We start from the raw sequence: 24,636 nt of genomic DNA, 5'->3' as shown, positions 1-24,636 counted from the left end.
ACAAGTTGAAAAGTGAGGGATTGAAATGGAAATAGAGTGAATAATGGTGTAGTCGGCACATGGGTTGGCCAGAGTTTGTCACTGCGGTAAGTAAGCGGCTGAAATTGGAGGTCCTGACCCTTAGAATGGCGTGGAAGCATCAGTGTGGCCTTCAAAGGCCCCAGCCCCCTCACCCTAAGAAACGAGGCCCAGCATACCTTTCAGGCCTCACCCTAAACTTGCTTCCCCACAAAGTCTCTGTCTCAGCCAGCGGAATACGCAGACACACAGACGTCAGTACAAAGATGTTCAGGGCAGTGGGCTATATAATGGGGAGGGGGAGAAACCTACATGTCCTTCACTAGGGGGTTGGTCAAACAGGCGGCACCTGGGTTCATCTGTCCTAGGGGCCACTCTGCTCTTCGGACCCCCCCCAGCCCCTCACCTAGGTTACACGGCCCTCTCTCCTGCCATTGCTCGCCGTCCTCCCCTGCCCTCTGCTGAAAGCCATCCTTGAAGTCCCACCACCTCCCGGAAGCCTTCCCTGACCACCTCCTGGACCCCCAGCTCTTCCTCTGACCCTCAGAATCCTCCCAATCTGGGTGACTCCCCATACCCGTACATAGTATGGAATCCTTAGTGACCTTTTCTTCTTATGTCTGTCTGTTTCCAATAAAATCATAAGCTCCCAGAGAGCCGAAGGAGTTCTAGACAGAGGTCAGAAGGCCCGGGGTTCAGCCCTGATCCTGCCACTCTCTGCCTGGGTGACTTTGAACAAGGCATTTCTCCCCCTGAGCCTCCGTTTCCTCATTTTCACGGTGAAGAGTGAGTTCGAGATGACAGGATCCCTCCTGCCCTCAGAATCTAAGGCCATTCTGTGTTTTTTTCCCTATCTTCCCGGAGAAGTCGTAAACAGTAAGATTTTACATTTGAAGAGGGTTGCTTTCACGAACTCATTTAATCCATGCAACAACTCCACGAGAGCGGTACTGTCCCCACTTCACTGATGAGAAAACTGAGGCGCGGGAAAGCTGTATCGGTGAAGTTAAACTGGGATTAGGGGTCGTATAAGCACACCCTGAATTCTCGGTGGCAATAAAAAGTTGACTTCTCCCTCGTATACGGTGCAGTGCTAGTGGACGGCCCCCCTCCAAAGTTTGCTTGGGGACCCAGGGCGCTTCCGTCTTAGAGCTGTACAATCTGGCCACACACAGGTGACTGTCACAGGGCAAGAAAAGGCATGGCTCTGAACTGCTTTGGTCTGGAGTGACACACATCACTGTGTTCCCGTTTCTCTGGCCAGAACCAGTTCATCCCGTGGCTCCGACCTAACGACCAGGGAGGCTGGTTGATGTAGTGGTGAGCCCTGAGAATCTGAAGTCAAGGAATTTGACCGAGGCTACATAGGAAGTGATAGAAGCAAGGATCTGAATCCAGATAGGGAGGTTTCAGGACCTTCTGCTTAACCGCTATTCTGTATTGTCTCTGAGGACGGACCGGGTCTACAGGGGATGAGTAATAGAGGTTGGTGGTGACAGGTGAGGCATGGCGTGATGGGCTGGCATCATATGATAAAAAAAAAAAAAAAAAAAAAAAAAAGGAAGAAACAGCAGCCAGACAGAAATAACATCAGGCAGCCACTGTCCACGGGAACAATCCTAATAGTTCCCATCTGTTGAACACCTGCAACAGGCCATAAAATGTTCCCTCTGATTCTGTTCAATGTCCTGGAAATAAAACCCACTTCCACCCTACAGATGAGGAAAGCGAGGCGCAAAGAGGTTGAGCAAACTGCCCAAGGTCAAGCAAGCACACGGGAAGCATCTGGAGGCACCCTCGTCCAAGTCCCTCGGGAGGGAGGGAAAGGGGAAGGCTTCCGAAGGAGGACAGGGTTGAGGTGTGATCCGCAGGTCTGAAACCTACCAACCCTTCCTTGCCAAAGCCCCGGGCGGAGATGGCCTGGGGGGAAAGGGGAGCTGTTTTCCAGAGGCACCCTGAAAACTACAAAGACTGGCGCTCCCCCCGACAGACCAATTCCCGGTGGCTTGGCTTCCCAAGGGAGTCCAGATCTGCAGTGCGGGGCGCCACCTAGAGGTCGAGGGCCGCGCGGCGCCTCTCCCGTTACCGGGGCCTTCCCCTCCAGCCCTGTTCTGAAGGAAACCAGTCTTAGAGACCCGGTCGAAAATGTGGAGTCCTGGTTTCTGTCCTTCACCACCTGCTCCACCTCCCCCAGCCATCCTAGGTCTCTCTCCCTAGACTTTCTTCTACCACGAATATTAACTGATGGGCCGGGTGCCTTATGGGCTCATCTTGGGACTGAGAGTCTAGAATTTGGGGTTCACTATCTGCTCGGCCACTAGCTGGCTTGTGTGCCCCTGGGCAAGGCACTGCCCCTCTCGGGGCCTCAGCTGCCTCCCTTATTAAGTGCAGGTTACAGCGAGGCCTGGAGTTGGGCAGGGTGCCACTTTCCTTGCTGTGTGACCCTTTGGAGGAAGTCAATTAACTTCCATGTGCCACCAGTGAACTCATCTATAAAATGGGCAGATGGTTCTTCTCCAAGAGCTTTGTTCTTGAGATTAAATTATTACTTATATAGGTAATAGAGTATATAAAGTACCTGCCTCAGAGTCTTGTTCTCTTTCCTCAACTTCCTCAAGTTTTAAAACGAGGGTTCAGTTAGTTCCCAGGGCTTCCACACCCTTCTTCCTAAGAAGAGTGGAGATCAGTCTCCAGATGCCCACGCTCTGAACGTGGACCCTGCCCTCCCACACCAAAGCAGGGAGGGCCCAGGAGCCCTGGTTCCTGGCACAGTGCTCCTGACCCGGGTCCACCCAGCACATGGGAAAGGCCCTTTCAGCTCCTCCTAAAGTCGCTTTCAGCTTCACAGTGGGCCTTAACCTCTGGTGACTCACTGCTGTCACAGTGAACAATGTCTGCCCCCCTGGAGTTGCACAGTGTACAACCTCGGTGGCTGTTCATGTCAGCCCCGATGTTGAAATTCTCAGTGGTTAAAAACAAGAATGCTAGGATGCTGCCCCATGCCAGGTACAGCAGGAGGACGAAGGAGTAGCAGGCAAAATCCTGTAATTCCAGCTGAGACAGAGGCCCAACTCCTCCTGCTGCATCCAAACTGGGGTGGGAGTGGCCACGGCTGCTAACATTTACAGGCCTAGTGTTTGTGTCCCCGAACCTCTTTCCTCGTCTGGAGCCTGTGGGGTATAATCCCTAGCCCGCTTACTTTCTCTAGTTGAAAGAAAAAGAAAAATCTTGCAAGTCCTCTAGAAACTGACTCGTTCAGACCCGCTATTTCCACTCCCACATCACCAAACTCATTTACTTATTCATTTATTGAGCACACCACTAGGCGAAGGGCTGGGACTACGACAGTGGGCGCAAGGAGTGTCTTCTGCCGACTTGTACACCTTGCAAAGGAGAAAAGATGTAAAGGCGCCTTCCAGAGGGCACCAGAGACTCCTCCTGCCCCCATCTCCTCGTGGGAACAGCAATAACCACAGGCACTTACTTGGCGAGGCGCCCGGGAACATCACATACACCTATCACGTGGCTCAGTACTTTCAGCAAACGCTCAAAGGTAAGGGAGATACCTCAAACCCCGTCTTAGAGATGAAGAAATGGAGGCTTGGAAATTTTCACGGTAAGTGGAGGAAGCTGGATTCAAACCAAGATCTGCTTGGCTCTCTGATCAGCGTGAACCCTTGAGTTATACTGGGAAAAGGTCATCATCCCTGCGTGTTCCCATGGGACAAGCACTCTCTGTATTTCATTTGATTTAATCCCTACACCAGCCATGCCAGTTAGGTTTTTTTTAAGTTTGTTTTTGAGAGGGGGCGCGCGCACGCGCAGGCGTGCGCACAAGGCGGGGAGGGGGGCAGCGAGGAGAGACAGAATCCCAAGCTGGCTCTGCGCCGTCAGCACAGAGCCCCGTGTGGGGCTTGAGCTCACAAACCGTGAGATCATGACCTGAGCCAAGATCAAGAGTCAGACACTTAACCGACTGTGCCACTAGGTGCCCCAGTTTGCTTTTTTTTTTTTAGAGAGAGAGGGAGTGAGAGAGTGCTTGTGAGCAGGAGAGAGGAGCAGAGGAATAGAGATAGAATCTTAAGTAGGCTCCACACGCAGCACAGAGCCAGATGCAGGGCTCCATCCCACAACCCTGGATCATGACCTGAGCTGAAATCAAGAGTTGGACACCTGACCGACTGAGCCACGCAGGCGCCCTGCCAGTTAGGTATATTCATCTAATTTTCCAGATGGGAAAACTGAGGCTTCGAGCGGACAGGGGAAGAACTGGTTTAGTTCTTCCCCCGACATCCTGGCTGACACCTCGAGAGTCAGACAGATTACAGTAATCAGCTAATGCCTGAGTAGGGCTCTGAAGATGCAAAGCCCTTATTGAGAGTGCTAAGTATGATGATTAAGTTGGAAGGTGGAATTAGCTGAGCAGGGGGAGCGGGCTGCAGCCACCAGGAGAGGGTTAATGACTTGCTGCCCGACTAAGCGGAAGGCAGGCTAGGAGTGAGAGGAACTAAGAGGTTTATGGCTCCACGGTGCTGCTCGCCCAGTGGGGGTGAGTGACGCTGGGGCTGAAGGCCCCGATCACATCCAGTGTCAAGGGACAGGGGCAGCATCCACAGAAAGAAGGCTGCCCTTGCCTTTCTCCCATCCATCCACCCATCCATCCATCCAAGAGATGCTTAGCAACCGTCTGCTAGGTCTCAGATGCTGTGGATACAGCCAAAAATGAGAGAAACCTCTCAGTCTCATGGAAGAAGACAGACACTTAACAATAATCACATATCGAGGAATTGTTCATCTCTCTGAGCATAATAATGGTATTGTGGCTATAGTGCATGAAAGAGCCCTAATCATCTAGAGATACATACCAAAATAGTTAAAGATGAAATGATATGATGCCTCTATCATACAGGGAAGGGAGGGTGTGGGGGTAGAGGTGAAAAAGGATTGGCCCTGAGTTGGTCACTCTTGAAGCTAGGTGATAGGTACAGGGAGGCCATGTAATATTCTGTTTCCTTTTGTAAATGCTTGCAAATTTCCATCCAAGAAAAAAGTGCTGAAAAGACACACAGGCAGATAAATAACATGTGGTGAGTGCCATGAAGGGAAAACAAATGACGTGGCGAGATATCATTGAATGGAGTCTCCACTGCTTGGGCTCATTGAGAACACAGACCATCGGGGCTTGAAATCACCCAGGTTTCTACTGGGGAGTCAGGGGAGACCATTTTTGATGGGGTGAGGCACTGGGGCATCCTGAAGCCTAGTGATGGCCAAAGTAATCCTTTCTGTCTCTTCCCACCCCGCAAGGTGGGCTGGCAGGGTCCTGGGGAGAGGGCTCCCCCTTTTGGGCATCAACTGCATCCAAGACCAGCCTCCAAGTACTCTCCTCATTGTAATGGAAGAAGCCGAGGGAAGTCACGGTTGTAAACTTGTATCCGTCACTGCCCATGTCTGTGTCACGTATGTATATTGCTTCTCTGCCATGAGCACCACATCATTAGAATACTCCCAGAGGCGTCGAGTAGGATTCCCCATTTGTAGATGAGAAAAATGAGGCTCTAAGGAGTTAAAATAAAAAGACTGACCCAAAGTCAGCAGCACAGCCGAAGATTGAAGCCTGTGTTCTCGTCAGTGTCTACCCCCCGCCCCCCCCACTGCCATCTAACCCCTGCGTGTAAACACGGCCATCCTTCCCAGATCACAGGAATGGGCAGGTGACAAGGAAGTGAGGGCTGTAGTTTCCTGGAAATGTGTAGAACCAAGCAGCCTTGGGCCTCAGAACATCAGGGAAAGCAGAGTTCAGGGACAAGTCCCCCGCCCCCCGCAAGCAGCATCCCTCAGCTACAGATCTGGCTCAGTTTCCGGGTGTTTGTGACGGGAAAGGCCCAGCTCTGGGTTAAGGGCACGTGCTGTGGGTGCAGGGACCAGCCTTGAGAGCGCTAGTGTGAAGGGACCTCAGGCACGGGGAGGGAGCGCGGTCCCCCACACTGGGCACTCCGCACCTCTCCTGAGTGCACGGACTGTAGCACCCCTCCCAACAAGGCTGGATTCCTGCCTCCTTCCAGGAGAGATGACTAGGGAGCGTGATGTAAGTGTGAGCCTCCCTTCTGTCCTCACTGGTGAGGAGCTTGCCCTCAGAACTCGGGCAGACTTGGGTTCAAGTCCTTGGGCAAGCCACTCAAATCCTCCAACCCCCAATTTCCTCGGGGTCCAGGGCTGGGGAGCACGAGACAATGAAAGCAAAGCATTTAGCAGGGCATTCCGCCTTCCGTGGGTGCCGGCCACCGTCATCCTCCCCGCTGGGCAATGACACCTCCTCCTGTGTTCATTTAAGGTGGTGTTGCTCTTTCTTTTTTTTTTTTTTTTTAAGTTAATTTATTTTGAGAGACAGAGAGAGCAAGTTGGGGAGGGGCAGAGAGAGAGAGAGAGAGAAGGAGAGAGAGAATCCCAAGCAGGCTCCACACTGCCAGCTCGGAGCCCGATGCGGCGCTTGAATTCACAAACCGCGAGATCGTGACCTGAGCTGAAACCAAGAGTCAGGCGCTTCGTCGACTGAGCCACCCAGGCAGCCCTGAGAATATGCATTTCTAACAGATTCCCAAGCGGTGCAGATGGCTACAGGTCTGGGGACCACACTGAAGAGCCACTGGTGTAAAAGATACCTCGGCATGATCCTACCTGAGGGTTGACGTCCGCCAACTTTGTGTCCGGGAGTTTGCGAACTGCTTCCAAGGAAGGGCACTTACTCCCTGGAACCTCGGCCCAAGCTTGCTGCCACAGCCAGAAGGCCCTACTAAACCCACTGCTAGACCCCACCCGGGGGAGCACCTGTAGCTGGGTTGCAGGGTAGGGAGAGGAACAGCAGAGAAGTCTGCAAGGCAGTTTGAGGTCTGATTGAAGGACTTCAGTGGGAACTAAAGGTCAAGGATGCCTTGGTGTAGGGCCCTAGGCCTGTGTACATATGGTCGTATGTTTCTGTAACATTAGCAGGTGTTTCGTCCTGGTTGAACATTCTACACAAGTATTATGTTTGTGCCTAATTTTATATTTGCAACTTGTAATTCCTTTTCCTAAAGAGGCCCCCTAAGTTGTCTCCGTGTCAGGCCCCATAAAAGCTGGGCTGGCCCCTGCAGATAGGTCTAATAAGAACACAGACTGGTTGGCTGAACTGACCCAAGAACACAGACCACCTGGGCTCAAGAATACCGAGATTCAATTCGGCCTTGCTACGCCCTCGCTGAGTTACTTTGGAAACGGTGCCTAATTTTTCTAAGACCTCCATTTGCTCCTTGACAAAATGTGGACAGTAATCATCTTTTCCCTACAGGATCAAATGAAATAACCCCTAGAGCCAGGCCCACAGTAAATGTTCAATAAATATGAATATCTTTTTTATTAGTGTTAGTCCCCATGCTTTACTCTCGTTTATCATTTGCCCCATGGTCTCCTTCGTCCAAGGCCAGGTAGGAGCCCAGCAACCAGCGACAGGAAAGATTCCTTCGGGATTGGTAGGTCCACCCCCCATCCTGCTACCACACCCTCTCCCTTGCCCGTCTGGCCCCGCCCCCTCACCCTGGCGCCCGGCCCGTTGCCGGGCAACCACTGCCCGCCCCCGCACGGGGATTGGCTCGCGGCGCGGCTCCCGGCATGCCCCCCGGCTCCCGGAAGCCACGCTGGGCCATCTGTTTCCTGGCGGGTGGCCGCAGTGGCTCCAGAGAGGAGGGTGAGGAACGTGAGCGGCGGGACCGCGGTGCTGGCAGCAGTTCCCGGTCGAATTGAGCGCGGCGGGTCGGCATCGCCGCAAGTCACCGGGCGGGACGGCGGCCTCGCGGGGCTGAGGATCTGCCACCTACTCCCCAGGCGGTGTGAGTCTCCTGCCAGTCCGAGCCGCCACCCCCCCCCGGGGAAGACGGGGCTGAGTCCGGAGGTAGCTTGGAGCATCCGCGGCCTGGGCCCCTCTCCGACAGCTCCTGCCACACCATCCCAGCCCAGGGTCCCGAGGCTCCAACACTCCTGGGCCTAGCCCATGAAGCTAGCTAACCTGTTCAGCTCTGTGACCTTGGGCAGATGCCGCTCCCCGCGCCCCAGAAGCTTCTTAGCCTTCCTGGTACCGATAATATCAGTACTAAGTGACCTTATTATTGATTGCTTACTTTTTACCCTTGATAAGCATTCTGTTATAGACTCTTTCTGAGCCCAAGAGATCGGTATTTATACTATGCCCATCTTGGAGAGATGAGGAAGAACCCGGCTTAGGGAAGGAATTAATTTGCCTGAAGTGACACAGCTTCACGGACCAGATTTCCAACCCCAGATAGTGCAACTCCAGAGTCCAAGATTTTAACTTAAGGCCTTCTTGTGACGACTGATGAGAGGATATCAAGTCTTAGCCAAGTGCTAGGCATCTACTCAGTGCTCAAGGGTGGCGGGCAAACCATCAGATTCATGGTCACAAGTAATAATAGGTGTGTCAGCGTTAAAGAGTGATTTTGGCTAGAGCTTTGTCAGAGACCTGTTGCTTTGTCCACCTTAGGACAGGGACGGTCTGGAAGACGAAACTGCCCTATTCCAGTTTCAAGTCCTTAAAAGTGTTGAAGCTATTGTGTCTTGTACTTCCTACTTACATTTCACTTCTCTCCATTTCTATTTTTTTTTTAATTTTTTTTTTCAACGTTTATTTATTTTTGGGACAGAGAGAGACAGAGCATGAACGGGGGAGGGGCAGAGAGAGAGGGAGACACAGAATCGGAAACAGGCTCCAGGCTCTGAGCCATCAGCACAGAGCCCGACGCGGGGCTTGAACTCATGGACCGCGAGATCATGACCTGGCTGAAGTCAGACGCCTAACCGACTGCGCCACCCAGGCGCCCCTCTCCGTTTCTATTTTTTACCCCTTCCTTTCCTTTCTACCAATTATTGCTGGCTCCAGGGCTGAAGCCCTTTGCCTCTGAAAATGGCCAGGTTTGTGCTCTGAGTTGAAAGGGGACAATGAATAACTTCAGAAGTTCTCACTTCCGTTGGCTAAAATGAAAATAGCGAAAACAGCGAGGAAAGGAGAGTTGATGGGGCCTAAAGTTAAAAGGGGGCCTTACTTAGCCCTTGACTTTCGAGAAGAACACTGGTTTTCGGGGCACATAGATGTCTGTGTTCTTCCTGAATGTCAGAGACATTCATTCTAGGATCTGGGGACTCCTGCCTGGGTGTCAGTGTACCTGCTTCTAAAATAATAAATTTGAATGGTATTTGCCACATGCATATTTAAATTTAATACTCTTAATTTTTTTTTTTTTTTTAATGCTTAGTTTTGAGAGAGTGCAAACAAGGGAGGGGCAGAGAGAGGTAGGGACAGGGGCTCCGAAGTGGGCAGAGTCTGATGCAGGGCTTGAACTCATAAGCTTAAGAACCGTGAGATCATGACCTGAGCCAAAGTTGAACACTTAACTTACTGAGGCACCCAGGCGCCCCTAATGTAATATTCCTTAACTCAATTTACATACATTGACTAAAAAACAGACTATAGATGTTCCTGGCTGGCTCTGTGAGTACAGCATGTCATTCTTAATCTTGGGTCATGAGTTCAAGCCCCACGTTGGGTGTAGAGTTTGCTTCATCAAAAACAAGCAAAAAAAGCAAACTATAGATCATTACTTTAATAGAAAACCAATACCACCTGTCACAAATAGGACGCAAAAAACCTTATAAAGAAATGCAAATAAAGCCAAAATAGTCTCAATTCTAGTGGGCAAGACCTTGAACTGAGGCCTGATATCATTCTGTCCAAAATCTATAAAGAACTTATCAAACTCAGCACCCAAAAAACAAATAATCCAGAGAAGAAATGGGCAAAAGACATGCATAGACACTTCTCCAAAGAAGACATCCAGAGGGCCAACCGACACATGAAAAAACGCTCAACTTCACTCATCATCAGGGAAACACAAATCAAAACCACAATGAGATACCACCTCACACCTGTCAGAACGGCTAAAATTAAGAACTCAGGCAACAACAGATGTTGGCGAGGATGCAGAGAAAAAGGATCTCTTTTGCACTGCTGGTGTGAATGCAAACTGGTGCAGCCACTCTGGAAAACAGTATGGAGGTTCCTCAAAAAATCAAAAACAGCTACCCTACAACCCAGCAATTGCACTACTAGGTGTTTATGCAAGGGATACAGGTGTGCTGTTTCGAAGGGACACATGCACCCCCACGTTTATAGCAGCACTATCAACAATAGCCAAAGCATGAAAAGAGCCCAAATGTCCATCGATGGATGAATGGATAAAGAAGATGTGGTACACACACACACACACACACACACACACACACACACACAATGGAGTATTACTCGGCAATCAAAAAGAATGAAATCTTGCCATTCGCAACTATGTGAATGGAACTGGAGGGGATTATGCTAAGTGAAATTAGTCAGAGAAAGACAAATGCCATGTGACTTCACTCATAGGAGGACTTTAAGATACAAAACAGATGAACATAAGGGAAGGGAAGCAAAAAGAATACAAAAACAGGGAAGGGGACAAAACAGACGAGACTCTTAAATATGGAGAACAAACTGAGGGTTACTGGAGGGGTTGTGGGAGGGGGGATGGGCTAAATGGGTAAGGGGCACTAAGGAATCTACTCCTGAAATCATTGTTGCACTAGATGCTAACTAATTTGGATGTAAATTAAAAAGAAAAAGAATTTTTTAAAAAGGGAAAATAGCAAGTTTTAGGGAGGTGTTGAAGGCTTTCAGGCACTGGAAGTTGCTCCTGTGGGTAGGCAGGATCGAGAGAACCGAAAAGGGAAGAACCTCCACGTGCGGGATTCGGGCTCGTGACCTCTCAGAACCCCAGCACGGTACCTGGAGCTCACTGTCACACTTGAAGACCCAGTGGCCAAGACAGTCCGTGGAGTTGTCCACTATGCAGCCTCTGCTCTCGTTCTCTTCGGGTCTGAGCAGGAGATACGCCACGTTGTGTGCGCCACCAGGCTGTCCCCTCACGCCCTGCCTTCTCTACCTGCCGCCACCTCAGGCACAGGGCAGGGGAAGCCGTTGGGCAGAATTTGATGTGCCCCAAACAAAGTCTTCACCCACCGCTGCTGCCTTTTCCTAGGGCCACAGAGGCAAGGGGGAGGGGCGGCTATTCCTGTCTCCCCTTCTGGGGCTGGGGAGACTTAACTCACAGAGGCAAGCAACCCCACTTCCAGATCAGTCCCAGCACGGCCAAAGGGTGTCTGAATAGGAAGGGGACGTCGGAAAAGGGTTTTATATGGAGCAAAATGTGGACGATGACCCAGCAGCGAGCCAGGAAGAGTCGGGAGAACCCAAAGGGGGGGAGAGCCGTTGGCTGCTGTCTCTCACCGACTGATTTTCCCCTCTGCCAGCTGAGGACCTTCCCCTGCCAGGGTGGAGATGGGGAGGATCAGGCAGGACCCCTTTTGTTATAGTTGCCCCCTACACAAAAATCTAGGTTTCTAGGGTCTGGGATGGAGCCCAAGGCTTAGTATCATCCAGTCCCCGTGGCTTAGGGGCTACCCTAGTGATAGCATCATGAAGTTCTGTCTTCTTACCCGGAAGCTGCACAGGCATCCATTGCCTGAAAACTGCTTAGGAGGCAAAAGGGAGGCCCAGGAAGGACCCATGATCTCTGCCTGTGGTCTGTCCTGTGTGTCTCAAGGGGGAGGTGGGGGGTGGTGAGAGGTGGTTTAAGGAAGAGAAGGGAGCCCCTGAAATCTCGACAGACCTCTATGAGTCCTGGCCACGTGTCTAAATAAGGCACAGCTTTGAATATTTGGGAAGACAGGGGACAGGAAGTCAGGCACAGATAAAGAGGGAACTAAAGAAGTCTGTCTGGCTCAAAGGAAGTGGAACTCAAACTTCTAACAATAAAAAAGGAACATTTGTGGGCCCAGGGCAAGAGCACAAATCGAGACCCACATCCCCTGTGTCTCAATATGTACATTATAAGTCAGTTAGCAAACTTGAATTTATGTTCTTCCTTCTACCTTGACATACATACCTTTATGGCAACCTGGGAGGTCGGGTTTGCATCTGGAATTCTCGGACTTCTTAGAGTTTTGCTGTGCAAACGTCCTCCCAACAGGCCAGCTGGCATGGTGCTAACAGGCCCGGCACATTTTGGCATTTAACCCCTCCTGTTCCCTTCTCCCAGAGCTTTGTGGGCGGGAGGCGAGCCACCGACCACTCTCTTCCGAACGACAACTTTGATAAAGCAAGGCCAGACTTCTGCATCCCTGGCTCACGGAAGGTTATCAGAAAATGCAGTCAATTCAGTTTCTGTTGCAAAAAGCGTTGCTGTTTGGCTGTTCGGTAATGGCTCATTTCCCTTTTTGAATCTCAGCGAAGACTCAGCAAAATGAAAAGCAGTTACCACCACCTCAGCAGCTAATGAGCCCAGAGAACAGGTAGGAAGTGTGACCCTGCCCCTGGCAGGAGGCGGCCCTGCACCCCCGTGCTGATGTTGCCCAATTATAGAACGCAGGGGAGGGAGTGAGACCACAGCTCCTTCCAACTTGTCACCTCCAAGTTGTGGGTGGGACGTCAGTTCTCACCCTTCCTCCCACCTCCCTCCTCAATATTTATGGTGGAGGGAGCAGGTGGGAAAGAGCCAACCGAGGGGGTAAAGCCACTGGATGCCAACCTCTGGGGCTAGCGGGGAACATGACTTTGGCCCTTAAAGTGCCCAGGCCCTGCCCTGAGTCTGCGATCACTTTTAAGGGACGGTGACTGAGTGTCCACAACGCAATAGCTTCTTTAAAGGTTTTCCAGTCCTGAGCCCTCGGCTGGAACGGGAGCAGATGGAGCCCTTGTTCTCGCTCCCTGGGCCAGGTGTGAGCTCCTGAGGGGCCCTCATCAGCCTTTGGTGGTCTGGCAGAGAGGTTCTTGAAGTGGGATTCCCAGACCGGCAGCATCTCATGCCCTACCCCAGACTTAGGGAATCAGAAGCTCTGGGGGTGGGGACAGCACGCTGCACCCCGTCCGGCGCTCCAGGTGAGGCTGGGGAACGCCCGCTGCTCTAGTAACCTAGCGGCGCTGGCGTCCTGGGGTCAGACAGACCTGCGCTCGGACCTCAGCTCTGCCCCTCAGCAGCTGTGTGTCTGAGTCTTGGGGTGGCACCTATAAAACGGGGATGATAACACTTCCTCGTGGTGGAGCTGAACAGATTAAGCAAGATTATGCACTGACATGCTTGGTTAATGGGCCCAATGGGCGGCGGCAGCTCTCCGTTTCTCTGGAAATCAGATTAGCCAGGGTAACCCCAAGACGGCCGCCTTGGGGGTGCTCACAGGCCAGCGTGGCAGGACCTTTCGGATGTGTGGCTTCTGACTCATGCCTGAAGCCACCTCCAGCACCGTGTGATCCGGCGACTGGTTCCCAGTTCTGGACCACGACTGACGCATTGTGGGTAGGTCTGCTTGATTTCCAGCTTCTCCAAAGGAAACTCTCCCAGGCGCGCTGAGGGGGGTTGCTCGGTGGGTTGAGCGTCTGACTCCGGATTTCGGCTCAGGCCATGATCTCACGGTTCGTGAGTTCGAGCCCCGTGTCGGGCTCTGTGGTGATAGCATGGAGCCTGCTTGGGATTCTCTCTCTCTCTCTCTCTCTCTCTCTCTCTCTCTCTCTCCCCCTGCCCCTCCCCCACTGGCACATGTGCTCTCTCCCCGCCCCCCTCTCAAAATAAATGAATAAACTTAAAAAGAAAAAGGAAAGAAAACACCCCCACCTCTAAGGATTCAAATCAGGTAACCTGGCTCCAGAGTCCCGGCCTTCGGCACTGAGCTCTGTCCGGGGGACACCATCTCAACAGGGCAGGTCGTTGGCATCCAGGGGGTCTGAAGCCTTCGCACGCGCAACCCTCTGTTTGACAACCTGGTAGATGCGGTGGCCCCTCTGCCCGGGAGAAGCACGCAAACTTCTGCACACGCTCTCAGGGTTCCGCGAACCTCTTACCGCACCCAGGGGTCCCAGGCAAGACTTGTGTGGCTCTTGGAAGTAGGAAGGGGCGCCTGGGTGGCTCTGTCGTTTGAACGTCCAGCTCTTGATTTCCGCTCAGATCATGATCTCACGGTTTGTGGGTTCGAGTCCTGCATTGGACTCTGTGCTGACGGCACAAAGCCTGCTTTGGGTTCTTTCTCTCTCCCACTGAGCCTCTCCCCGCTCCCCTGTCTCTCAAAACGAAATGGATAAACATTAAAAAAGAAAAGAAAGAAAGAAAGAAAGAAAGAGAAAGAAAGAAAGAAAGAAAAAGAAAGAAAGAAAGAAAGAAAGAAAGAAAGAAAGAAAAAGAAAGAAAAGGGCCAGGGTCATTAACATGCTCTGCCCTCTTTGCACTCCAAAGACCAGGCCTGGGGCCAGAGCAGCAGGGATGAGGCTGGGGGGCAGAAGGGCAGGACTGAGATGCTCAATCTCCTTGGGCCTTCAGGACTCGGTCCGCAAGAATCTTCAGAGCAGCACGGGCCGGGTGCCTGACAACTACAGCAACCCAAGGATCATCCTGCCAATGGGCAGCGGGCGGACTTGGTGGCCTCAGGACCCCTCCCAGCTCTAGGTTCCTTTGAATCAGGGATAGAGGTGTGGTCGGCTCAGGACTTCCCAAGTCACCCTGCTCAGTGCCCCGGGCGGTGGGCCCCACCCCTGGTTCCTTGGCACCCCGGTGAGGATAGACGTGAGGCATCTGACGTGTAAGGTCCAGGCAGTGGCGCTCCCTGCCTGTAATCACATGCTTTGTAACCTTGCACTTGGCTTCTGCCCCCAGTGCCTGTAAAGCCTGCAGCCTTGGTAACTGAAGACCAGTGGCTCTACATCGGACACCACGGAAGCGCCGAGGGCAGGCTGGGTGACCGCTGTGACTCACGCTGGACTGGTTAATCCGGCCTCAGGAAGGCTGTACGCTTCATACTCCACACCGCCCGCCCAGCATGTGGCCCTGGGCTCCTCAGATCGGAAAACCTTCTAGAGAAAACCTTCTAGGCAGCAGGGTGACCGGGAGAGAAGTCAGGCTTTGGAACCTCACTGCCCTGGTCTGAATTCCAATTTGGCCTCTTGCTGACTTAACCTGAGCCTCAGTCTCCTTCTCTGTAAAATGGGAAGACTGTCCCCTCTCCGCCCCCCCCCCCGCCCCCTCCCCGTGTGGTGTGGACCAGAAACACCTTTCTGGTGCCTCCAACAAAAGGTGGGTAAGTGAGGAGGGAAGGAAAGGAAAGCAGCTGCTTCTTAAAGACAGACCCAGCAGCCAGGGCTGGAAACTTTACGTGATGCCTCTTACTCCCAGTCACCAAAGCCACCTGCCTCCTGGGGCTGGGGTGAGACCTGATTGCCAGCCCACCCTCATCACCTCCCTTTTTGCTTCCCTTCTCCTTCCTCCCTTCCATTCTCCCCGCCTTGTCCTTCCCCCCCACCCCCACCCCAGTGATTGTAAAACAATCAAGCCACATTCCTGGGGAGGGTCCAAGCAGCCTCTGTTGGCCCCAACTGTGGGAGGTGTGGCTTTGAGAGGTGGGCGGGGGAGGGACCAGGCGGCAGGCACAGGGGACAAGCCCAGAACCTAGGGAGGGAACGAGGCAAAGTCAAGGAGTTAGTCCTGACAGGTTAGTCAGGTAAACCACGAAGGCGTGAAGACAGAGTCTGCCAGAAGCTGGTGACCAGCGCCAATTACACCAGGCTCGATTCTAAAGGTTTTCTTTGTGTCAACACCATTCCACTTGCCGCACCCAACAACCACACGCCCCGACTGTCAGATGCGAAAATGAGTCAGGGTCAACTTGCCCATGGTGCGAGGGCAAGGAAGTGGTGAGGACCCAAACCTAGGCAGGCCGGCTCCAGAGCGGAGACTCTCAGAACCGCTCGGAGACGCGACCAGTGTCTAAAGGGCATCTGGCTAGCTGGCCACCTGCCAATGATGGCGGCAAGATGCGTGTGGAGGTGGCCGTTTTTCCAACTGAGGCTTAGGAAGAAAGTGAAGTGGCCAGATCAGAGGCCAGAGTGAGGGGCAGAGTGTGGTCTGGGGTCTCGGATCTCCAGCTTTCTGCCTCACGCATCCTGCCCCGCAGCTCAGGCACGTCTAGGCAGGACCCGGGGAGGGTTATCGCAGAGCAGGTATCAGGACTGGAGGCGCGGGGCCCCGGGGCCGGGCACCGCAGGGAAGGAGTTGAGCATCACAACAGACTGTCCAGGCAGCAGCAAAAAGCGGGAGGAAACACGTTCGTTGACAATCTGCCACATGCTAGGCACTTTTACCCACAACCCTGGGGCTCATTTAACTCTCGCAACAGCCCCGAGAAGCCTCTCATTTCAGAGGTGAGAAGGTATCAGCAAGACTGGGCCAAAGTGCCCAACCTAGAGGTGGCAGAACCAGAATTCCCGCAGTGGTCTGGGTGCCTGAAGCCTCCGACTGTCCAGTCCCTGACCCCACGCTGCAGGCCTGGAGCTCTCTCTCACTGGCAGTCCAGGGCAGGGACTGTCCTCCGGGGGTGCACAGGGCCGGTGCGTCAGCTGGCTGGAGTCTGGTGAGGGCAGGGAGGATTTGGGGTCAAGCCCACGGCAGCCTAAGTTGAGGTGGTCTCCCGGGCTGGCGCTCTTGAGTCAGCCTGCTACACACGCCGTGAGCCCTGTTGCCACTCGGCCTATGTGGGCTTGGCTGTGTGTGTGTGTGTGTGTGTGTGTGTGTGTGTGTGTGAGTGGTGGTGCCAGGCGGGCTCCGTGGCACAGTGGACGGTCACATTCCGGAACTTCTGATCATCCCCTTTACAGACAAGGAAGTGCGGCACCAAAGGCGATGCGACTCACGTAGCCAGTGCCTGGTGGGGCTGGGAGCAGGGCTTCCTGACTTCCAAACTTCCTACAACCCTGGGTCCAAAAATGGATGGTGCAGCAGCAAACAGCCACGCTGGGGTGACCTCAGCAGCAGGTGCGGTGTGGCGGAGGAGGGGCCGTGGGGACCAGAAGGGCAGGGGCTGGGGACCGGAGTGGACCGAACCGGGAAAGGCCTGGAAGCAGCCCAAGGTCCTGTGGTGGGGCCCGCGGGGACCCAGTCCAGCAGGGGGCCTGGTCAGATCAGTTAGGCGAGGGCCGGTGCCAGCGTTCTGGGCAATATATCTACTGGGCGTGACGCTCCCACCAGGCCACGGAGTGAGGAGGAGGGGAGACGGGTATGAAGAACCAAGGAGAAAATCAAGGTTCAACCAGGGGAGCAAGAGAGCAGGGCAGGCGAGGACCTGAGTTTAGGAAGGCCTAGGTTTGAATCTTGTCTAGACCACTTAGTAGCTGAGTGACCTTGGGTAAATTACTTAGCCTTTCGGAGCCTCACGGTGTTCATCTACGGATGGGAAGTAATTGGGGTACAGTGCCTGACGCAGGGCAGCACTGGGCCAGGGGTTCTGGGCAGCTGGTGGCAAGGCGGCCCTGGACCCTGGGTCTGTGGCCAACTGACTACTCCCAGCCTCCATCTGCTGTGGGACCAGAATTCGTTCTGGGATCCTGCCAGGGTCAAAGATGAACTAGGAAGCGGCCTACCTCGGCCGTGGGTGAAAGGCAGCGGTGACCCGGGGCCATGGCCCTGACAATGCTGTCACCAGGGAAGTGATGACGGAAAACAGATAGATAGGTAAGCCTGGGCTGTAAATGTAGCCGCCACTGGAATAAAATCGCTCAGCTGATTTTTGGCCTCTTTCTTCTACTTGGGAGTTCTCTATAAAAGCGTTACATTGTCTCAGAAGCCGGGGGTCCTGCAGTGACCTCTTCCCACATCACATCCAAGCTGATTAAGGGGCCCCAAATCTTCGCTCGGGAGCACTGGGCCGAAGACAGCAGAATGAAGAGTCTTTGCTAATAATATCCCCTCTTGTAGGAACAAGCATGTTCTTAGAAGCACCTGTCACCACTAGATGAAGAGTCAGCTAATTTAGCTGCCTCCGGCTTTCTTCGTAGAATAAAAGGAGGAAAGTGAAGCTGTGCGTGGTCTGGAAGGTATACAAAGGCCTGCACTGAAAACTGGCACGTGGGACTAGATCAGAGACTATTAGGCAAAGCCAGCTTCTTGGGGCCTCCCCCACCCTCACGCTGAAAAATCCCCTTCTCTTTAGCAAGTTTCGTTCACTCCCCCAAAGCATGTGAACTAGTCCCACAAGCCTGATGGGGTCACGGGAGACTAACCCCATGAGCTAGTATAGTGACCGGGGACAACGGGGTCTGAACGTCACCGTCTGCCCTTTTGCAGGGCGATGCCGCCTTCGTCTCCTTCCTCCCTGCCCGGGAAGGAATGACCCTTTGTGAAATGCCCGCTAAAGTGGGCAACAAAGACCAGTGAGCAAAAGTCTGGGTAACTCCCACCAGCCAAGCAGCCGACGCCTCCTCTGCCCCCCCCCCCCCCCCCCCCGCCCCCAACCAGGAAGCTGGCATGTCCCCCGTGCCCCCAGGGCTGAATCCTTGCAGCCGGCCACCCTCTTGCCCCCGGCACTCCGCACTCATTTCATATCACGTCCCTAACAGGGACACCGCTTCGACTTCTGAGAACCAACTTCCTCCAGTTGAGCCCCCACTACTCATTTGGGCCAAGGTGGTCCCCATCTCCAGGCTCAGAGACTGCTGTTCTACTTTAAAACAGACAATGCCACCCACCTATAACACACCTGAGGTGGTGATGGGTCACCACCCAGACCACTGCCCCAAGCGTTAAAGTCGGTGGGAAAAAAAAAAAAAAAAAAAAAACAAGGGAGATTTCAGGCTTCTGCAAGGGGCGGGAGGACGGGAGAATTTATTTTTAGTTAAAAAAAAATTATTTTTTCAAGACACCAAGTTCCAGAAAACCTTTCAAGGTGTCTATTTTAATTCTCTGGCCGAAGAGAGGGAGTGCGTACTAGCCTGAGCCGGTGGGGAACATAAGCTGCTCCCACTGGGTGGATTACCGGCTGCTTCCCCGTCCGGTCGGCTGTCTGTGGGACACCAGGGCGCCCGAGCCCTTCGGAGAAGGAGCGGGCTGATTTATGGCTCTCAGGATTGCTGCTTCTTGGGGTGCAAGCTCTGCTCTCTCTGCACGACTCTCTCAAGAAAGAACTCCTGGTCTGGTCTAGTTCCTTTCTCTCTGATTCCCAAGCCAGCCCGTTCCCCCAAGGAACAGCCCTGCAGAAGCCCTCGAGGAACTGAAAGAAATGTAAATTGTAAGTTACTACTCGTGTCAGAAGATCGTGTGGGGGCCACACAATCTGAGGGTCGCCTTTTGAAACAACAACTTCAAGATACCCAGCTATCTGGGACAAACCAGGCCAGAGTAGCACCGAGCACTGCTGGTCAAAGCTTCAGAGCTGTACTGATGTGAATACTAAGTAAATCTATGAAAGGCAGAGGGGCCGATGGCCCCACTCGGGACACCTTCTGTCCGAGCCGAGGCTCTACCTCTCTGCCTGCTCCGTGGCTGTGGTTCAGTCCACAGGGGCCTTCGAGGAGACGGGAGGGAGAGAAGAACCAAGGGAATACACCTCCCGTGGGTCACGGTGGGCTGGATACGCCCCCTGCCCCCCAGCCCTGGCTGGAGGTAGAATGATCTTCCTATTTCTGGGATATAAAACACAACCCCTTAGGATTCCTACACCCACTCTTCAAATATTCTCAAATTATCCAATTTGAGTAAGTAGGCTGTTTCCCGCCGAGACCCCAACTAATACAGCCACCAATCGGCTTTCATTAAATATCCAGGCATTTATGCCCTTGAACCAATGGCCTTGACATGTTGTAAACACGGACATTTAAAAGACCCCACCCTGACGCAAGCCACAGACCACTTTAAGGATCCTTGTTTGAAAACGCAGGCCTGACATCCTCAGTCCCTAGTACAGGGATGACTTCCGGAGGCCCAGTTTAGGGAATGAAGGGTTCCTGGAAGGCCTGTCTTTCTGGGGTCCCCCGTCTGGTTGGTGGGTGCACTCTCACCCACAGAAAGCAGGGGTCCGCAAGGCCTTGGGTCTCGGGCCTGAGAACTGGCCATTCCAGGGGATTCCCATTCCCCCCTCCGGCCCCGGATAGGGAGAACTGGGAATTGTCACATCTTGCTATCCTCTGGAGGGAGAAAGTCTGGGACAGGCAAAGGGCCTGTGGTCTGCTTTCAGCACTGGCCTCGTTAACAGCCCCGAGTCAACACTGGCAACAAAGTTGCGAAGAGGCTATGAAACAAGATGGAATGTAGCCAGCAGCTAGAAAAGGGCTAGGCGTGCCCAGCTGCAGCTCTGTCCTGCACGCTGCCCCAGCCCCGCCCGCCCCCCGCTCCCCATCTCCCTGAGGCTCCCGAGGGTCACACGGCACCGAAGTTCTTGCCATCGCCCCTTTTTAGATGAGGTGCACGAGCAGGGCAGAGCAGGCCGAGCCGAGTACCAAGCCCACGCACACGTAAAAGGACATCACTACCCCCGTGGCCTCGGCCAGCTCCCTGGGCACGATCTTGGGCCCGTACATGAGGGCCAGGGCGCTGAGGTAGCCATTGCTGAGCCCCAGCAGGGAGGTGAAGAACACCGGGTAGAGGTCGGACCGGAAGACCACGGTGTGCAGGTGGACGCGGGGCTGGTAGTTGCAGAACACGAACAGGGGGATGAGACAGGTCCGGAGGAGCACCAGCCCGGGCAGCACCTTACTTCTGGGCCCTGGCGCCTGAATCCAGGCCGTGACCTGCCGGCCACACAAGTCCGCGAAGTTAAACAGGAGGAAGGTGGTGAGGGGGACGAAGAACGTGGTAGTCCACGGCGAGCCGGAGTCCTTGTCCAGGGACTCGATGTTGGTGGAGATGGCGGGGAAGATGAGGCCGGTGATGAAGAAGAGGTAGATGATACAGAAGCCCAGGCCGGCTGTCTTCTTCAGGATGGGGCGGAGGGGCGGGATCGAGGACTCGCCGGATCCAGGGGCTGCCGAAGGGGCGCTGGGGTAGTCCTGGGGTGGCTGCTCTTCACTGGGAAACACACAGGCCGGCCAGACAGGCCTCAGGTAGAACCTGAGGGGGGAGAGGGCTTGTGGTCAGAGGGCCCCTGAGAGCAGGGTCACCCGGGATTTCCAGGGACAAGGTAGGTCCCTGCCTCAAGCCTAAGCCCCAGATGGCCGGCAGCCTCGGGATGCCCTCCGATGATGTATGTATTTCGGGGTGGCCAGAGGGAGGCCTGCACAGTCCCCGGCCTGCCTGTCCTGGTGCTGCCCGAAAGGCAGGTGACCGTGCCACGAGCAGGGACAGAGGAGAGCAGCAGTAATCGCCACCTGGCGAGCCATTGGTTTTGGTTTGCTTTGGAGAAGAAATGGAGATAAAACAGCATTTTAAAATATCAATTTTTAGGGGCACCCGGGTGGCTCCGTTGGTTGAGTGTCCGACTTTGGCTCAGGTCCTGATCTTACAGCCCGTGAGTCTGAGCCCTGCGTCGGGCTCTGTGCTGATGGCTCGGAGCCTGGAGCCTGCTTCGGATTCTGTCTCCCTCTCTTCCTCTCCCCTGCTCATACTCTGTCTCTGTCTCTCTCTTTCTCTCAAAATAAAGAAACATTAAAAATATTTTAAGGGGAGCCCGGGTGGCTCAGCCACTTAAGCGTCCGACTTCAGCTCAGGTCATGATCTCGTGGTTCACGGGTTCGAGCTCCACGAAGGGCTCTGTGCTGACAGCTTGGAGCCTGGAGCCTGCTTCGTGGATTCAGTCTCCCTCTCTCCCTGCCCCTCCCCCGCTCGTACTCTGTCTCTCAAAAAAAAAAAAATTAAAAAAAAATTTTAAAACCAATGAAAAAAAAGTTTTTAGACTTATAAAAATAACACATGCTTCTTGCAATGAAACCAAATAACACAGAAGAAAAATGACAAGCGTAGGATGAGAACTTCCACCCTGGGTCTCTTTCCTTAGAGGCACCGACAGTTAAAAGCCTGGTGTCTATTGTTGTTCCGTGGGGGTGCCGACACCCCCCCTGCCCGACACACACCCAGTTCCTAGTTCCATTTCTTTTTTTTTTTTTATGTTCATTTATTTTTGACAGAGAGACAGAGTGTGAGTGGGGGAGGGGCAGAGAGCAAGGGAGACACAGAATCAGAAACAGGCTCCAGGCTCTGAGCTGTCAGCACGGAGCCCGACGCGGGACTCGAACTCACGGACTGTGAGATCATGACCTGAGCTGAAGTCAGACGCTTAACCGACTGAGCCACCCAGGTGCCCCCCCTCGTTCCATTTCTTTGAAGCGAAGGAAAGTGGGATCAAGCTATACACGTTGTAAAACTTTCTGCAACAGGAACATTCCTAAATAAATTTTATAGGTCGTGTATATAAATACATCACATGACTGCCCGAATACGCACATAACCGCAATACCTAAATGCGTGCACATAGTTGCGTTAAGAACAAGATCTGGTGGTTTGTCTTTACTATGAGGACATGTGACTCGATGTGACTCGATGCCTCTCTGTTATGTAGCTCACAGTAATTTGTTGTATAAACATACAGTGTAACTGCTCCCCTACTGGTGGACATTTAGGTTAGCTCCAATTTTTCTCTACTGCAAATCCCAGTGCGATGAATAATCCTATACAGACACCCTGTGCATGTATGCTCGTATTTCGGGAGAACAGACTTCTAGAAGACGACCTTCTGGATCAAAAGGTTTGGACCTTTAACATTTTGATAAGATATCAGGAAACTGCTCGGCAAACAGGTAGGAACAATTTATCTCTGAGCTGTCCCCCTCCCCCGCCCTATCGACAGTAACCTGCCCCTTTAAATCCCTACGCGATCGTGTCTGTCTCTTTGAAAAAACTGACCACAATTTGTAATCATTAGATGAGGTTTACTGGTTTTATCATCTGGCTCCTCCAATAGAAGACAGCTCCCTGGGGCAAGGACCCCGTTTGCCTGTTTCCAGCTAAATCCCCAGGCACAGAGTGACCCTTCAAAACACAATTGTAACTAATAAGCCTATACGGGTGTCTTTCCCGCCCATATCCTCAACACTGAATATTATCAATATTTTCGATTTCTGCTCCTCTGACCAGAGTAGAAAAGGCTTGGGTCACCTGGCCTTGCTACCTTGCTGTGTGACCTTGTCCGAGTCACTCAACCTCTCTGGGCCTCAGGTGTCTGAGAGCCAGGAGCCATAGGCTGAGCACGTGATCGCACCTCAGACCGAAGGCCTGGGGTGGGGTTGGGAAATGGGTGGTTTGGTGGGTGGCTTGGTGGCGGCTGGCTTTGGTTTCAGCCCTACTTCTCTCTCCCCATGTGACCTTAGGCCAGGTACTCCCCTCTCTGGGCTCAGTTTCCTCCTCCGTAGCAGGAGGAGCCCTGCAGCCATGAGCTTCCGAGCGTCCTGCGGGTCCACCCATCCTAAGTGCCTACAGATGACAAGCGAGTTGGCGGGACGGTTCCTCCTCCGAGTCACATTTCCATGCGGTGCTGAGCTGGGCACTGCGGCCTTGAACTCTGTCTTGTTTCACAACCACTATTTAGGGAAAGGAGTTTTCTGACTTCCCCCTCTACTCAGCAGCAGGTCCCAGCCTTAAGTCCGCTCTGGGGAAGGTCCACACCAAGTTCCCCTGGCCAAAGCCCTTCCTCATTAAGTTCTTTCAGATCTGTCTCATGTGCCCCGTCCCCCAGCCAGCAGTCTCCCACACGGCCCTGCGGCTCCGTTCCTCCTGGGGCGGCACCAGTGGGCTCCCTTTTAACTACGAGTTAGTCTGAGCAGCTCCGGGAGCACCGGTGTCTCCAAAGCCCCGTCCTCAGATGCGCTTCTGTCAACCCAGAAGTCTTGACCAAAGTTTTAGTCAGCAAAGAAAGAGAAGCTTCCACGGGGCGGCGTAGCCCTTGGGCATTCCCTGTCTCACAGGCTCAGCTGGAAAGGATTTTGGCCTGCCCACGTGAGACTGGAAACGAGGGTGACCCACTGTCTCTGCTGAGACTGCCCTGGTTTTAGCACCGAAAGCCCCCCATCGTGGGAACCCCTTCCGTCCCGGGCAAACGGGGAAGCCTGGCCACCGCACTGGAAACAGACCCAGGCGAAGCACCGTGAAACAGGACACAGGCAAAGAGCAGGGGCCCTGGGAGGCTCCTGCCTTCTGTCCACTCTGTGCCTCGAAGGTAAATTCAGCGGCAGCAACGAGGTATCAGGCAGTGTGTGTGGTGTTGGGGACAGTGAAGAGCCAGACCTCAGGGATCACAGGGACGGTGCCGTGCAGCACAGCTAGGCAACTTCTGATGAAGGGCCCTGAAGGTGCTGCGGAGGGGGTGGGTAGGCTCACGGGTCCGTGGCCACCTGGGACACCCAGCGTGAGGGCGCTCGGTCCCCGTTCATCCCCGGGAGGCCACTGAGCTGAAGTGATACCGGTCCTCCAACTGGAGAAAGAAACGTGTGCCTCGGCAGACTCTGGTGAAGGCAGGGGGCCCTGGGGGTCACCGAGGAGACTTTCTCAGCGGGACAGGAGGAAGGCGTGATGACGAAAGACCCTCGCAGTCACAAGCCGGGGATGCGGCATGATGTGGCGCAAAGGGCGCAGCTGTGGAAACAAATCCGGGTTCAAATCCCAGCCTGTGACCCACCAGGTGGGCAACCTGGGCATCTCTGTTAACTTGCCAAAGCCTCAGTTTACTCATCTGTAAAATGGGGGA

The 24,636-nt window shown here is 53.6% G+C and overlaps 1 protein-coding gene across 1 annotated transcript in view; it reads right to left on the bottom strand.

The window, feature by feature from the left end:
- Positions 1–18,833: 18,833 nt before the first annotated feature.
- The window catches only part of SLC29A3 (solute carrier family 29 member 3), a 43,437-nt gene continuing 37,634 nt past the window's right edge, over positions 18,834–24,636 (bottom strand). The window contains exon 6 of the mRNA XM_047825168.1: positions 18,834–21,011. Coding sequence (XP_047681124.1) covers positions 20,357–21,011 — 655 coding nt within the window. The 3' untranslated portion in view covers positions 18,834–20,356. The remainder of the gene's footprint in view (positions 21,012–24,636) is intronic.

This window comes from Prionailurus viverrinus, chromosome D2, assembly GCF_022837055.1.
Source record: "Prionailurus viverrinus isolate Anna chromosome D2, UM_Priviv_1.0, whole genome shotgun sequence".
Taxonomy (NCBI): domain Eukaryota; kingdom Metazoa; phylum Chordata; class Mammalia; order Carnivora; family Felidae; genus Prionailurus; species Prionailurus viverrinus.
This window is presented reverse-complemented; position numbering and strand designations above follow the sequence as displayed.